The sequence below is a fragment of the Papio anubis genome, chromosome 19, assembly GCF_008728515.1.
Source record: "Papio anubis isolate 15944 chromosome 19, Panubis1.0, whole genome shotgun sequence".
NCBI classification, from domain to species: Eukaryota; Metazoa; Chordata; class Mammalia; order Primates; family Cercopithecidae; genus Papio; species Papio anubis.
In genome coordinates, this window is record NC_044994.1 from 28,742,223 (window position 1) to 28,759,675 (window position 17,453).

Genomic DNA, 17,453 nt, shown 5'->3' on the forward strand with positions numbered 1-17,453 from the left:
CTATTTTATCTTTGAACCTGTGTTCTGTAAGTGAAGTCTGATGGGACAACAGAATATATGCATGAGCAGAGGAGACATGTGCAACACATATCCAGTGTTCCTTACTGCCCCATTCACATGTAGCCTTTGTGATCCCCTGTGAGCAGAGAACTCCACTGGACCCATGATGTGTCAGAGCTCAAAGAGATTCAAAGTGTGTACAAAGTAAGCATCTTATATCTACAGCTGAGTAAGTGGGGGATGCTGAGAGCCCCAAAAGGCTGCACTTCCCATCTGAACCAGACTGGCTTCAAACACAGAAAGAAGGCAGTGGCATTCTAAGAAACACGAATGACCAAGGAGCCCTATCATATCCTTTTTTACTCATGTACATTCCTGTGTTAGTCAACCACTTATGCTGAAAATACCAAGAAGTGAAACAGTAACAGTTGAGTTAGTTTTGTACAGTGTTTCTACTGTTGTGGTAAGAATGAAATACATATGCATACAGTATGTAAACATAAGCTATAAAATGCAAATTGTGTAATTTTGGTGATTCTGCATGAGTTAAATAAATGCTCATATTTTCATTTAAAACTGGAATTGCATAATATAAAGATGAATAGTAAAATGCATGATAGGAATTTAACATTTAAGTTTTTAGTTAGAACAGCATTAAGTAGCAAATAAAAAACACCGCCATAACAAGTTGAGAAAGACACTATGGAAGAAAGGAAAAACATTACATTTTAGTACCTGTAAAGGCAATGTTTTCCTGCTGTATGCACAAAAGCCCCACATGTTCATTTTGTACTGGATCCTGCATATCATGGAGTCAGTTCTGCTTTGCCCTGCTCAATCCTTCTGAGGCAGGTCTTGAGCCTTTCCTTATCATAACCCCCTTCCTTTGATAGCCTTTTGAGAACTCCCTCTTGATTGCCACGGATTTGAGGGGCACCGCTGACCTCCTGGTTCCTCCGCTGCTTCACTTGTGGAATCCAGGACTGATTTAGAAATTCTGTGATTCAGGGGATCCTCAAGTACTAAAAAAAAAGGGTATCTGCTGCAGTGGAAGATGACATAACTTCTCAACTCCCTTCTAACCTCGCTTGTCTTGGAGAAGCAGCCAAATGCTAGAATCTCTTATCCGGTGCTGGTGGCTCTTCCTTTGATCAGCTCTGGCAAGAAAAATACTTCTGGAAGACTAAACTCCAGCTATTGTCCTCGACAACGTGGTCTCTCTATATCCTTTTCTGCCACTCTATGAATTGTTGCACATTTATAAATCCTTGAAGTATAATAACCTAAATAATTAAAAGGGCCAAAATGTCTCCTAGAGAATATGTGACAATCATGTTATGGTTAAAACATACACACACACACGTACGTTTAAAATGACCACACTGAATTATAAGTGGTTAGTTTTGGGATTGCAAAGGTAAGAAGTCTCGCTATTTTAAAGCAAATGAATAAGCTGTTAATACGACGCTCAGTTTATGCTCCCAAAGACTTTCAAGTACTAATATTTCAAGACTCTGAACTATTACAAGAATGGGGAAGCAGCCAGTTAGAGCTTGCCCTGATCCTTGAAGCCTAACTTTTCACCTTGGTTTTCCTCAGGGGCTATGGAAAGTGGTAGGTGGAGGAGATATCGAAGGCTCTTTCTCATGAATATCTATCATTATTGTCACCAATCAAAATAAACATGTTTCAGAGCAAAAGTGCATGTGGAGAATCCTGCGGACTGCTCTTAGTTCCCCAGTGGGTTTGGAAGAGGGAAACCCTGGGTTGATTAGCAGATAGACAGTGCAAAGGAAGGAAGCCTGGCCAATCACTGGGGTAGAGAGAAGTCAGGAAAGAGCAAGTGAGCCAGCTGGGACTGAAGTGTGCAGATGGTACAGGCCCCTGCACCTCATTCCTCAAAACTCCTAATTCTCTAACCTCTGGGACTTCAGTACAAAAACTGCAGCCACCCCAAGAACTTGGGGCTAGATGGGTGACTCCCCACTTTCCCTGTTGGGAAGTAGGGTGAAGGCCTTGCTTCTGCCCACAGCCAGGACTGTAGAGGGAGGAAATAAATAGGCATTCCTAATTGAAAATATGAGCAACCTTCTTTGTAAAAATTTCACTAAATGTAGTAGGTATGTCAGATTTATCTTGTGTCAAATATTAAGCATATATAGGCTAGAGGTCTAGTACCCCCCATATGTCAATGGGAAAGTGATTTCTGAATTACAGGCAACTTGCTTCCAAAAGAACTCTTGGAAGCCCACCCTGTTCTAAGCAGGAGACTGCTTGTCCTAAGGATGGCCAGGGACCAGGCAAAGTGACGCCGGACAACTCAGAGCTGTGGAGAGTCAGGCAGAGCACGTGGAAAGCTTCTGTTAACAGTGACAGGCACCATTAAAACTTTTTCTTTATGAAGAGTTGCGCAAAGCAATGTTTGGGAATTTTTTGTTTTTAAATGGTAAGAATAGAGCACAGCACAAGTACACCTTTTTAAAAAAGTTAAGAAGGAAGATAATTGTGGAACATGTATAAACAACATAACACAAAACTAGAAGCAAGAAACTTCACTGCAAACTGATGAGGAAGACAAACTTTATAGGAAGCTACAAAAGAAATGAGCAGAGCAAGATATTCGTGGTAAGGGATACAGAGAACATACAACTGTGTATTTGAGAGGTTTCATGGAACATTATGACCCATCAAATGAAGACATCAACATTATTTAACAACAAAAATTAATAGATCTGAGGAAGAGCAGTATGAAAATATTAATGCAGTGCTGTCCAACAGAACTTTCTGTGGTGATGGAAATGTTCCCTATCTCTGTGCTAATACAGATTCTACCAGCCACATGAATTCTAGAAATGTGGCTAATGCAACTGAAGAAATGAATTTTTCATATAATTTAATTTAAATTTAAATAGTCATATGTGATTAGTCATATGTGATTAGTGGCTCCTGAATGAATGACGCAGTTCTAATGCTTCATGGGTCAAAACCAGTGGTTTCTTTGGGGGACTTCTCTAATCAGTGCTAAGGGATTGAGGGTTGAGTGCTGAAGAAGAGGAGAATACTCATTAGACTTATTTGGGCACTTAAACAAGATCCCAAATTCCCCATTGCTTCCAGAGGCAGGGGACAGCACAATGTGCTGTGGAGGCCTCACTAGGAGCCTGGCTAATGTCAGTGGGACTAAAAGGCTTACAATTTTGGTCATTCAGCTGGAAAAAGGCCTATGGTTCACACGCAAAACTGGAGGTCACCCCTAGGGCCATCTGTGCATGGCAGCCACCATTCTGGAGCTGGTAGAGAGCTGCAGGGAGGGGTGCTCACTTCCGGATGGGGTTTCCAGAGCCAGAGGAGGATTTAGAAGTAGAGGAAGTGGAGGGACCGGAGGGTCCTGAGGGCCCTTTCTGGCCACCTGCAGGCTGCACAGGCCCTTTCTTTTTTGGGATTACGATCTTGTTCTTGCTCCTAAACACTTTGCTGGGATCTAGCTTATTCACAAAGGAGTCGGTCTCTTCTGTGAGCAGGTTTGTGTTGTAGGTGATAGGTTTATACATGCTGAACCATTGCTGTAAGGCAGAATTGGAAGAGAAGGTCACAATTCAAAGGAGAAATGCCATTCTGTATGCTCTTTTTGGGGGATGCAGGAGAGCTGGGAACAGGAGGTAGAGGTACATTTTCTTGAAAAACTGCCTAAAAATCTATTTGCTCTTCCTTTAAGTGGAAGTGATAACAGATCCCATCAACCTCTGGTAAGATACACACATTGCTTTATGAGTTCTCATGACCTTTAAGATAAATGCAGTGTGAGAACTAAGAATCTGAGCATACTTTCTTCTGATTTAGTGAGTCCTGAGCCTGGGATGCTAGATCCAAAAGCACTAGAGGACAGCGTCTATTGTTCTATCCTCAAACCAGCTACTCCCCATCAGGTGGATTCTGGCAGCATCATTTCCCCAGGAAAGGGAGGAGACAGAGGCCAGTGTGGGCCTCTGCTGAGGGATGTTATATCTTGTTGGTGTTCTATTTCCTACTGTTTTCTCAGGCAGCCAAGGGCAAAGGGCATCCACATTTATTTACCTTTTAAATCACAGCCGCCTCCCAGTGTTGACCAGATAAATGTTATAATTATGTGACGTTTGAAGAAAATGAAGCCTACTAGATGAATACATACATAGTAAGGTGAGCTGGAGCTGAGTTCCTAATTTGTTGCTAATTTAGAGCTGCAAGAAACCACCATGAAGGAGCCCAGATGAGCTCACTCTAGTCAAAAGTTTTTACAGCCACACTTGGTGTTTTCAAACCAGGTTGTATACCTGGTATCTGTGTGTCTGAAATGGTGACCAGATCTGTAATATAAATGAGGCACACCCACACAATGGACTACCCTGTAGCCACTGAAGAGGACAAGTGCTCTAAATGCACTGAAAGGGAATAAGCCCCAAGATGGAGAGTTATGTGAAAAGAACAAGATGCAGAATCACGTGGACAGTACCTCATTTGAGATTTAGAAAAAATGAACATCAGAAGCGTGCATGCATGCTTTATGTGCAATGAGTATCTTGGGAAGGGCATACAGGAAACTCGTAATAGCAGCTGCCACTAGGGAAGCACACTTGGAGAACAGGGGAGTGAGAGTCTGACTTTTCACTCTTCCTGGGTGCATGTACTGCCAACCCAGAACAAGCCATGGGACATAAACTATCCAATAGAATTTAATTAAAAATAAAACTCCCGAGTTAATTCTGAGGATCAGTCAAGTTTGGGAACCACTTAACTAGATGAGTATAACGTGAAGCTGTCCATTGGAATGACCTGTCTTGCTTATTGAAAATGCAGGTTCCTGGGCCCCACCCTAGATCTCCTGAATCAGATGGGGAAGTTGGGAACCTGCAACGTAACCATTTCCTCAGTAGATTTTGTTGTATACCATAGTTTGCGATGGCAGGTGTTCCTCCCTTACCTTGGCCTGCGGGCTAATGCCATAGCTGGTGAAGGCATACTGCCACTGGGGCAGGCCCAGGTGGGTGATGAGCAGGCGGTAATAGGCAGTAAAGGTGTCTGTGAGAAAATGCCAGTATAACGCTCTGTCCAGGAACCAGATCTCGGTGTCTTCTGCTAATGCTGAATTAGAAGACAAAGGAAGTAAAAGATAAGGAATAGTTTAACAGTGTTTTCTTTTTAACTATAAAAGGTTATATTCATGGTCTAAAAAAATAAATCCCAACAGAGAGAATGGAAAATGTAAAGTAAAAGTTCCCCTTCTGCCCCACTTCTAACCCTCCAGTCTCCTTCTCTAGTGGCCACTTTACCAGTTCCTTTGATACTCTTACAAATTTTTGCTAGATTGGTAGATTGATCTATCTGCTGGTCTCTGACTATCTGGAAGTCTAGTCAGGCTATCTAGGCAGCTGCTCCTTTTCTGTGTGTCATCAGCACTCCCCTCCCCTGGTAGGGGGGCGGAATACTGTGGTCTCAGCTTTCCTGACAGAGAAAAACATTGAATGGCTTGGGGTTTTTTGGAAGAGGTCTCTATCAATGCCATGAAAAACAAAAAGTGCCACAAAAAACCACCATGAAGGAGCCTAGCCCAGTTCACTCCTGGAGTCTTGCCAATACTGTGGTGTGATGTCCTGCCTCACGGTTTCTGACTTTCCATTCTCACTACTTCAAGCCTATCCTACTTCCTCTGCTCTCTAGATAGCTGTAACATCTCCCTAAGTGCCCTCTGTTATCCATCCAGTCTCTTTCTTTGTCAAAACTGCTGGTGGTCATGATCCCTGCCATTTTACAAAACAACTTTCATTGACTCCCCACTGTCTTCCACATTATATCCAAACTCCTTTGCTTGGCTTTCAAAGCTGTGCCTGAGAGACAGCAATTGGCCTTCTGGCTTAATCTCCTCCTCATCCCCTACATGAACCATGTGGTCCACTGAATTGGAATTACGTGTCATTCCCCACAGATCAGTTGTATTTTCCCACGTCTTGGCTTTTACCCATTTGTCCCTTTGCTTGGATGCTCCCTTGTCTCTTTTACTCCACCAAATCCTCCTCCCGACCTGGTATCTAATTCCTACCCCATAGTTCAAGATGCAGCTCCAAGACTACTTTGCAACAATTCCTCCAGCTGGATGATTTCTCCTTCCCCTAGAGGTAAATCCTAGTGTCTGCATCCTCTCACCCCTACCAGACAGCTAGCTGAAGAGGGCTTGCCATTGTCCAGCTCTGTAGTTTCACAGTCTCTAGGCTAGGGTCTGAAGTGCTGTTAGGGGGCTAGGTGGCAGCTGCTGCTTGAGGGCATTCCCATCTGGGGTCTTTGGTCTAGTAATTCAGGTTTTTATTGCTATTAATTGGCCTAGACAGAGAAGTATAAAAGAAAAGATAATGTGTTTTCTGAATGCTTATCTAGTGCATGAACTTGCTATAGGAGTCTATAAACAAAATGTCTATTTCTTTTAGTTTTTACTCCTATATTATCCTAATCCCATCAACTATTTGGCAATAACTCACAAACGAAGATGGATAAAAGGTCTAGTAATTAGCCCAGAGGGAGATACTCAGAGAGAACCAAAGGGGTTTCTGGGTTTGGGACACACAAGGAACCTGGAAGCATCTCAAGAGGCCAAGGAGGTATGTGTCTCCTGAGCCATGGCTGACAAGCAAGGTCAGGCAAGACCCTAGCCAAACTACAAGACCACACTTGTAAATGATTCTTACCTGGTTTCCCACTTTTGTAGACAAGGCAAACTTTCCCACTGCCATTGCATGAATCCAGCTCAAATATCACACTGCGAGAGTCAAAGTGAGGCTTCTCTGGCTGATCATCACTGGCTGCAAACCCAGAAGTTAATGGTAATGTTCAAACAAACTCAACTCAAACACATATCTATATATCCAACTTTGCCCGGTGGAAAAAACCGAAGGAAAAAGCCTTATCTCAGACATATACTTAAGTAGTATTTTCAAATAAATTCTGTATTTGAATTAAAGCCCTGATCTCATTCATGGACTAGGCCTTGTGTCTGGGTTTCTCTATCAGCAACAGACAATGTCAGGGAATCTGGGAAAAGGAGGCATGAGAAAAGCAAACTTAACTTCTTGGAAGTGGGACCACAGAGCAATCTGAATGGCTTGATGCTGACATGACTTCATTTCCTTTCCTGAGATTGTTTATTCTATAAAAGTGGGATTGCAAACACATTATCTGAATCTTTCTTTCTTTCTTTTTTTCTGAGATGGAGTCTCGCTTTGTTGCCCAGGCTGGAGTGCAATGGGGTGATCTCGGCTCACTGCAACCTCCGCCTCCGGGGTTGAAGCAATTCTCCCACTTCAGCCTCCTGAGAAGCTGGGACTACCGGCGTGTGCCACCACGCCTGGCTAATTTTTGTCTTTTTAGTAGAGATGGGGTTTCAGCACGTTGGCCAGACTGGTCTTGAACTTCTGACCCCAAGTGATCTGCCCGTCTCAGCCTCCCAAAGTGCTGGGATTACAGGCAAGAGCCACCACGCCCGGCCAGTCATGGAAAAGCCCTCTAAGTCATATGGTATAACTCTAATTCATTCTTTTTAAATGACTATTTCATAGTCTGTGGGAGTGAAGTACCCTCATTTATTCCACCATTCCTCTATTGATAGGCATTTACCTACCATTACGTGGTTGTGAATACTACAATAATCTTCTTGGTACATGCCCTTATATTCTGGTGCTTTCATTATATGGGACAGATTCCCTGCAACAGAATAGATGTTGCCAGATTGTTTTTCAAAAAGGCCTTTTTAAGATCCAGGGAGACAGACTGGAAGTCCTTTGTTTTTGAAAGATATTTTCAATGGGTATAGAATTGTGGGTTGATTATTTTATTTTATTTTATTTTTTTGAGACAGGGTCTCCACTCTGTCACCTGGGCTGGAGTGCAGTGGCATGTGAACATGGTTCATTGTACCCTCGACCTCCTGGGTTCAAGCAATCCTCCTGCCTCAGACTCCCAAGTAGCTGGGGACCACAGGCGTGGCCATCACACCCGGGTAATTTTCAAATTTTTTGTAGAGATAGAGTTTCGCTATGGTGCCTAGGCTGATCTCAAACTCCTGGGCTCTAGTGATCCTCTGGCCTCAGCCTCCTAAAGTGCTGGGATTACAGGCGTGAACCACTGACCAACCTGTTTTTTCCTTTGAGTATTTGATCTCACTTGAATTGCTTTTAAGGAGAAATATGCTGTTATCCTTATCTTTGTTCTTTTGTATGTAATTTGTCTTTTCCTTTTGGCTGCATTTATGATTTTCTCTTTATCTTTGATCTTGAAAAATCTGATTATGGTGTTTCTTGTTACCATTTACGTTTCTTGTTCCTTGCTTATGAAGCTTATTGGATATGTTGATTTATAGTTACCCTGAAATTGGTAAGCTTTTGAGCCATTATTTCTTCAAATATTTTCTAGCCCCTGACCCCTCTTCTCAAAGACTTCAATTACACATACATTATACCATGTGTTATGCCTCAGGTCACTGATACTCTTTTCATTATAAATACTTTTTTTTTCTGTGTAACTTTAGATAGCTTCTATTATGTGTTGAAGTTCTCTAGTCTTTTCTTCTGCAATGTCTTAGCCACTAATAATCCAATCCACTGCATTTTTCATATCAGAAACAAGTTTCCATCTCTAAAAGTTAAATTTGGGATGGATATATATATATATTCCATATATAATATATAACATTATATACATATAATTTGGGGGTATATATATTCTCTACATATACACATACAAATACATACACACACATGTATCTTCCATGTCTGTTCTTATTTTTTTGACACAGAGAATATAGTTATAGTAACTATTACTATATATGCATTGCTGAGTGTTGGATATTTTTATATTTCTGTAAATATTCTTGAGCTTTGTTCTCTGACACAGTTAAGTTACTTGGAAACAGATACTTTAGGCCCTCTTCCTTCTTAGCCTTGACCTCCTGGGTTCAAGCAATCCTTCTGCCTCACACTCCCAAGTAGCTGGGGACCACAGGCGTGGCCACCACACATGGGTAATTTTTAAATTTTTTGTAGAGATGGAGTTTCACTATGGTGCCTCGGCTGATCTCAAACTCCTGGGCTCTAGTGATCCTCTGGCCTCGGCCTCCTAAAGCGCTGGATTACAGGCGTAATCAAGAAACACAAATGATAACAAGAAACCCCTCTTAAGATCTGTCAGGCAGGACTAGGGCAGTATTTACTTAGGGCTAATTATTTTCCATTGCTGCGGCAACATTCTTTTGAGTACTCTATCTAATGCTGTCCAAATCATGAGGTGTTTTAGCCTGTCTGGCTGAAGCAGGCACTATTCCTGGTCCTGTGTGAGTACTGGGCATTATTCCTCCTATCATCATGAGTGGTTTTGTCCTCTGGCCTTAGACAGTTTCTTTGCATACATGTGTTTATCAATTCTTTTCCAAATATTGCAGATCTCTGGGATTTTCCCTTTATGCAGCATTCACCTATCTGTTACTTAGTCCTGTGAACTCTAGGTGTCTGGACTCTCAGCTCTGTCTTCTAACTCAGGGAGTGCTATGGGTCCTGCCTGGGTCTCTTTATTTATTTATTTATTTAGAGAGGGAATCTTGCTCTGTCGCCAGGCTGGAGTGCAGTGGCATGATCTCAGCTCACTGCAACCTCCGACTCCCTGGTTCAAGCGATTCTCTTGCCTCAGCCTCCCGAGTAGCTGGGATTGCAAGCACATGCCACCATGCCCAGCTAATTTTTGTATTTTTTGTAGAGATGGGGTTTCACCATGTTGGCCAGGATGGTCTTGATCTCCTGACCTGGTGATCCGCCCGCCTTGGCCTCCCAAAGTGCTAGGATTACAAGTGTGAGCCACCGCGCCCATCCAGGTCTCCCTCTTTATGCTGTGGACTGGAATCTCTCTTTAGGGAAATTGTAGGGCTCACCTTGTTTCCCATCTCTCAGGGCTCACTGTCCTTTGTTGCCTGATGGCCAGTGCTTGAAAATCACTGTTTAATGTATTTTGTCTGTGTTCTTTGTCACTGTTGCTACAGGTGGGTAGATAAATCTGTTCTGTTACTCCATCTTGGATGAAATAAAAAGTCCAGGCGATATGTTCCCACCAAGTTTTAGCAGCCCTGCCTGGTGCTGACTGAGGTCTGCCCTTAGGTGAAAAGTTGTAAGAACAGAAAACTCAATGTGGCTCCTTTCTGCCAACTGCAGACACCACTTCAGCTTCTGCCTGCTTTTGACTACTCTCCAGTCCTTTAAGACACATGTTTTTAAACTCCTTCCAGAGTGCAGAGTATTATCTGCAGAAGCCTTGCTCTGGTAAAAGAGATTCTGCCATATTATAAACCCAATGTCAATATTTGAATTTTTTTTTTCTTCAAATCTACAATGTCACTGTTTTTTTCAGTTCCTCCCTGAAATTTCAGTTTGGTTTTACCTCCATGGGGGCATATAAGCCTATCGTTTTGTACTCCGTATCTAATGACGTCACTCTTAGTAGTACCAATGGATCTCTTTTGCTTTTTTTTTTTTTTTGAGATGGAGTCTTGCTCTGTTGCCGGGCTGGAGTGTGGTGGCATGATCTTGGCTCACTGCAACCTATGCCTCCCGAGTAGCTGGGATTACAGGTGCACGCCACCACACCTGGCTAATTTTTGTATTTTTAGTAGAATCGGGGTTTTACCATGTTGGCCAGGATGGTCTTGATCTCCTGACCTCATGATTTGCCCACCTTGGCCTCCCAAAGTGCTGGGATTGCAGGTGTGAGCTACCGCACCTGGCCCTCTTTTTTTTTTTTTAATTAATTTTTTTAAAAGTTTTATTTTTAATTGACAAATAATAATTGTATATATTGATGGAGAACAACATGCTATTTTAAGACATCTATGCATTGTGGAAAGATCACATTGGGCTAATTAGCATACCCACCACTAGTATTTATCATTTCTTTGTGGTGAGAACATTTAAAATCCTTTCTTTTAGCTATTTTGAAATACACATTATTAGCTATAGTCATTATGCTGTGCAATAGATCACCAGAACTTATTCCTCCTGTCTCACTGAAACTGTGCCTGTTGACCAACATTTCCCCTTTCCCTGTCCAGCCTCCCCACCCCAAGCCTCTGGTAACCACTGCTGATGTGTTACCTGTTCTCTGTGCTGGTTCTCATTCATGGGGTTGTGTGTCCTCATCTGCTGAGTTAATGCCAGTCTGCTTATTATTCCCTCACAAGTAATTTGTTATTTTTGCCTAGAAGCTTGTAATTTTCTCCATATCAGGATATGCATAGGTGTCTGTGTTTTCTCATCTGCTCAACTTGGGTCTAGGTGAGCCCTTTCCATCTGCAGAGAGGTTTTTTTAATTAGTATGTATTTACTGCCTTTCCATCTATTCTCTGTTTTTTGAGCACCTATAATTCCAATGGAAAGTGTCCTAAATCTGTTTTCCACTTCACTTAATTCCTACCTTTTCCTTCATAATTCCCCTCTTTTAAATGTATTCATCTATGCTTTAAGATATTTCTTGCACGTGATTTTTCAGGCTAACTCAGGTCTCAATAAAATACATATACTCTTCTTCAATTCATGTGGTCAATTGTTTGATAATCTTTGTTTTTATCCATAGAATGTCTTTATGTTGTCTTAAATCTCCTTAAGTATTCTTGTTCTTTAGATTTTTATCTGTGTCCTCTAGCAGTTTTATTTCTCTGGTTGTATATTTTTTTAAAAATAGTGATGGGATCTCACTATTTTGCCCAGGCTAGAGTGTGGTGGCTATTCACAGGTGTGATCACAGCATGCTACAGCCTCAAACTCATGGGCTCAAGTGATCAGTGGTGATTTACAGATGTGATGATAGCACACTACAGCCTCAATCTCCTGGGATCCAGTGATCCTCTTGCCTCAGCCTTACAGGTAGCTAGGAATACAGGCTCATACCACTGCACCCGGCTGATTGTGTATTCTATTTTTTCCTGATCATCCTCTCCCTGACTGCTGAGTCCCCTGAGAAAAGTCACTGTTTTTCCATTTAGGTTTAATGAGACTTAGGTATACTTGTTGCACTATCCTAAAATGCACGAATCTAGCAAGTATCAGAAGGCCAAATGGTTTTTATCTCCAACTGTATGTGGAACAATGTGATCCCAGGAAGCCTCTCTGTTATCTACTCTACCACTTCTCTTCCAGCCTCAAGAGCAGGGAAGACTTAGCCCACCTATTTGACTACTTCTTCACCTTTTAGAGAAGCCCACCCCACACATATAAAGACAGTGAGACCTTTTTCCTACCCCTGGAAATTCCACAAATCTTTGTGTGACAGGCTCTTTCCAGGACCCATCACTGTCCAGCCTCTGCCCCTGAACTCCTCTGGTACTATTCTTCAATTGCTCATCCAATCAGAGGAGAAAGCCTTACACCAATTTTCTCTGCCAGGGCTTAGTGAACTCCAAGGTCAGTATTGGAGACATTAGTTGACTATTCACTGTTTGTTCCTCCTTTCTTTCTTAATGAAAGCCAAGTTCTGTTCAAGGAAGCCATACTGCACAACTAAAAGTATTTACCTTCTCAGACCCCTGGCAACCTGGGTTGCCATTTGACTCTTCTAATAGCTATCAGGAGGTGCTGTGGAGAAAACTATTGTTTTCTTGATCAAAAGGGAGAGATTCTGCAAACAGCCAGGTATTTTGCCCTTTGCCTTTTACTCGTCTTTTTCCTGCCAGGAAAAGCCCACCTTCCTCAACCATAAGGATGAAAACCAAATCCAAAGACTGGTGCAGCACAGTGCCAGAGGGAGACTTTATCATTGACTTTCTCAAGCAGCTACATCAGCCTAGTTCCAGATATCTTGTTATGAGAAAAATAAATTGCTATTTAAACATTGTAACTACATCTGTTATATATGACTAAAACAACTCTGACTAATTCCTCACTTATACCCAGCTGCTCCTAGGTTTTAGCAGCCACTTGACTTATGAGCCATTTCTCTGAGAAGTGGCAAAGAGCTTGGAGGTAAGAATGGAGAGGAAAGGAGCTGTATTTAGATTGCAGTGTTTCTGAATCCTCCTGATACTGAAATGTTGAGTGAAGTTTAATCTTTAACATTCATTCATGCACCAAGATTCATTAAGTACCTACTATGTGCCATTCATGCACCAAGATTCATTAAGTACCTACTATGTACCAGGCATGGAGCTGGATGCTGGAAACAAAACAAAGATACCAACCCTGGCATCTTCTTCCTACCTTCATGTGTATCGTCCTCCAGGTCTGCCAGAGTGGGTGCATTAGGAAGTGAATACATGGAAGACTGGGTGAGCTGAGTCAGTTTTGAGATGCTGTTAATTGCCATGCTGCCCAGTGGAATGATGTGCTCTAGGGGAACATGCGTAAGGAGAATTACATGGAGTAACAGCCTAGTTACAATGGTTATCACAAGATTCTGCTTGAATAACCTAAGCCCAGGTATTGTTTGGCCCCATGGCTGAGGAATCTGATGGAAGGTGGGAAGAAGAGGATTACTCACTGAATATTCCAAAGTACCAACCTTTCATACAAAAAAGGAAGTGGGGGCCACGGGTGATGAAGAGCCCCCATTGTATGTATTAGGGTAGAGGTGAAGAAAATTTTCAAAGAACTGGGAAATCTGAGCTTAGGGACATCTGAAGGGTAAAGGACTTTAAAATGTTTTTGCTTCCTTTCTCCTTTGTTTAGCAAGTATTCTGCATAAACATTTTCTGAAGGAGGAATAGCTTTGATTATATAATGGACCCCTTCTATTCTTCTTGTTATAAGCTTTCATGATAAAAAATTTCCTCCCTTCTCTTTATCATTTTCCCTTACTCAGTGATAAGAATTTGGCAGCCTTCTTGCTTGGTTCTTGTCTTCTGTGATTAGGGTGTACATACAGACTAGGAAGCTGCATATTTTCTTTATTTGACTGCTGAAAAAACTGGAATGGCTTAAAGCAATAAAACAACCTGTGTATAGACCATGGAATGTCTAAGAAGAAAAGACCACTAAACAGGCAAACAGCAGAAGATGCCTCTGTTGCCTTTTCTGTCACTGACTTAGGCTGTTCAGTATATAATGGGCTTGGGGAGATTAAATTAGAGAAGGTTTTACAACAATGAACTGGGACTCATTCATGAAACTTTTATTCTCTGAAGCAGGCTTGTGAGGGGGCTAGCCTGTTCCAAGGATGTAGGCCAGGGAGAGTCTGCCAGTTGGCTTAGTCTCTGTCCCCTCTGTGTTGCTCCAGATACCAAAAGCCACAGCCATGTTCTGATGCTGGTGACAAGGATGGGTTCTAAGCCATAGGAGGAAATGATTCTAAGATAAAAGCTAATGTTCAATATTCACTAGCAAGCTATAAAGAAGTACCTCAGGCTGGGCACGGTGCCTCACACCTGTAATCCCAGCACTTTGGGAGGCCGAGGTGGGCAGATCATGAGTTCAGGAGTTTAAGACCAGTCTGACCAACATGGTGAAACCCTGTCTCTACTAAAAATTCAAAAATTAGCCAGGTGTGGTGGCACATGCCTGTAATCCCAGCTACTCAGGAGGCTGAGTCAGGAGAATCTCTTGAACCCAGGAGGCAGAGGTTGCAGTGAGCAGAGATCGCACCACTGCACTCCAGCTTGGGCAACAGAGGGAGACTCCATCTCAAAAAAAAAAAAAAAAGAAAAAAAAAGTACCTCCCAGCAGTGCCAGACAGACAGGAAGGCTTTGGAAATCACCCAAACAGGGAACTCAGGTGTGTAGGTAGAAGGCCGAGGCAATGAAGGGGAGAAGTCTGCTCTGTAGATATGCAGTGCAACAGAAGTCACAGTGGGGAAATGTAGGGTACTTCCCAAGGCCACAGTAGATTTGGTTGGAGTCAGAGACAATAATGGACTGGAGGGGAGGGACTGGGGAATCTGTGCCAGGAATGGGCTGGGCTCCTGTGGCTGGACAGGGCTTTCTAGCCTATGAAATGTTTTCAAGAGTCTTCACCTAAATGTTCAGCATTGCCTTTCACGCCTACGTAGTACTTAACAATCTGACATGTACAAACTTGTGAGTTCCCACATCCTCACACGTTTTGTCCTAGACACATTAAAGGATAAAGATGGCAGCCTGTGAATTGAGATAGCTGGTGACTTAGGCTGAGGTGATGTGAAGGAGAGAAGCAAAGATTCTGGCTTGAGGGTTAGGGCCCTGAGTTCTTTATGATGGTGGGAATAAAGGAAGGAGCCTGAAAGAGATTAAGTGGCCCCCATGATAAACACTAGAGACTGTCAATGCAGCCTACCCTGAGGGGTCTGCTCCAAGGTGGAGTCTTCTGAGGCTTTACGTTTGAGGTGGCTAGGGTTTTTTATGTAGTAATTAATGATTTTCTCCACCCTATTCCTACAGGTAGACTCTACATTGAACTTCCAGTTCCATACTGCTAGACTGTCGTGGGGTTTGTGGTGGGTGAAGCAATGATGGTATCTGTTAGTTTTGGGACATAATCACAGCTTCTGGACATGGCACTTGAGGAGTACCCATGAAAACCATCCAGATTCAAAGACTCAAAATTCAAAGGGCCCTCAAAGTTGCCCCATTCAATCTCTCAGCCAGGGAAATGTTCCCCTACAGCAAGGAGACTGACTCACCATCCAACTTCACACTCCATGTCATGTGGAAGCCATTGGTCATCAGGTAAAAGTTCTTCACATCTTCAGGCATCACACAGTTATTCTTCTAGAATCATAAAGCAGCTAAGTGTCAGGTCAGGGCTGGGAAAGAGGGTACAGGGCTATACCTCAAGGCATTGGAGACATGTTTACCATGTTATAGGCCCCTGAAATAGGAAGGCTCTGATAGTTAACTACAAAACTCTATTAGAGAGGCACTGGGGTCTTGCAAGCAGAGTTCCAGTTTGCCTTTTTTTTTCTTCAGCAGCTAAAGCAAACCAGGTATCTGCTCTGCCATGATTATGCCTCAATGGTCAGCCACCTGGCAACGGAGCTCAAAGGGATCAAGCTGAAGAGGAGACAGGGGAACATGGTGAGAGGGGAAGTCCTAGGTAAAGTCTGACAATGTTCAAGCAAAGCAATCAATGCCATATATTTCAGACCCATGCTCATATATTATTTTCTGAAACAAATTATTGGACAAATAAGAGCATCTTAAAAGTGAACAGTATATCATTCCCAGAAAACTTATGCAATGTCTAAGTTCTGACAGCTCTTAGAAGGTAACCATATATACTCAAATATTTCACATATCCATGGATACGAAATCATCCAAAACTGTTAGATAAGAAATCATCCAAACTGTTGGCGGAGAGCACAAAGAAGGAGCTTAGTATCCTTTCAGGAGATACCAGGAACAAGCCCTATATTCTAAGTAACTCACATCTGTGTGTGTGTATGACCAGTCTTCCCTAGCCAACTCAAATCCCTGGAGTGTGCAAAGGATGAGTTCTCCAATTCATTTCCTAGGCCCCATAGAGTGACTTCTTGATGTAGTTATACAGGCAAAGAAGCAACATGTTAATAACTATCCAAGCTTGTGGCTTACCGGACCCTTCTGAGATGTGATACTGACAACTGCTTATGTCAGGACTGCATTAGGTCATCCTGTCAGTCAGTTCTAGGTACCCAACGCGTGGGAAAGCATCATGTAGAAGGATGATCTGAGTTCACTTCCCAACTCTGCCAGTAGCTGAGTGACCTTGAACATGTCACTCTGTGAATCTATGTTCAAGAATAAACTCTAAGACTTAATATACAGAACACTGGCAGTACGAGGGGGTGTCAGTTTGACAGGAAGAGAGGAGACTAGGAAATTATTATTCACAGCCACAGCATCTTCAGGAACTATAGATAAAGAGAAACCTTCAAGCTTGCCAGAGATTTTAAGCAGTGTTTTTAGATTATTAAATGGACAACAGCTGTCATTTTAATGAAACATGTTTTAAATTTCCTTTATTTATGAACTGAAATGTATGTTCTGATCAAGTTTTGTTTTTTCTGTGTCCACTATTTAGTACCCAGTCTCACAGATGTGAAATTTAAGAGACTCTCAGACTCCTTGGACTAATTTGTTTTCCTACTATTTGGAGTTAGGGGCTTGCTCCTATTGCCTCCTGTGTGGCCACATTATCTGTGCTTTCAGAAGAAAAAATGCACTTGCAGAATGCCTTTCTCCCACCCCTAAAACCCTGGTACAGGAAGCCTAGAGTTACCAGTGTTCTGACGAGGTCGTTGCTCCTCTTTTTACTCCAAAAGGCCAGCATCCCTCTGACATTTTGATCACTAGTGCCATCTAGTGGTGAAGACGAGGAAACTACTGTCTGTCAGCCTTTCTTAATGGGGATTCCATGAGATCCAGGCTGAGGGCTGGTGGACTATTTGGCATTGTTTATATGTAAGTCAGGCTGAATAATTTCAGTAATAGTAATTATAACATTTGTTATGG

General features: G+C 42.4%; 1 protein-coding gene across 13 annotated transcripts in view; it reads right to left on the reverse strand.

Moving 5' to 3' along the window:
* The window catches only part of TPGS2 (tubulin polyglutamylase complex subunit 2), a 48,845-nt gene that overhangs the window by 13,243 nt on the left and 18,149 nt on the right, over nucleotides 1-17,453 (reverse strand). For 6 of the 13 annotated variants that reach the window (XM_021929884.2, XM_009192618.3, XM_009192620.4 and 3 more), the window contains 4 exons: nucleotides 15,644-15,731; nucleotides 13,251-13,379; nucleotides 6,714-6,827; nucleotides 4,958-5,118 (listed from right to left, as the gene is read on the reverse strand). In XM_021929884.2, coding sequence (XP_021785576.1) covers nucleotides 4,958-5,118; nucleotides 6,714-6,827; nucleotides 13,251-13,379; nucleotides 15,644-15,731 — 492 coding nt within the window. Of the gene's footprint in view, nucleotides 1-342; nucleotides 3,564-4,957; nucleotides 5,119-6,713; nucleotides 6,828-11,153; nucleotides 11,349-13,250; nucleotides 13,380-15,643; nucleotides 15,732-17,453 lie in introns of those variants that run through there. The other 7 variants (XM_003914319.5, XM_009192621.4, XM_009192627.4 and 4 more) reach the window with 6 other exon arrangements.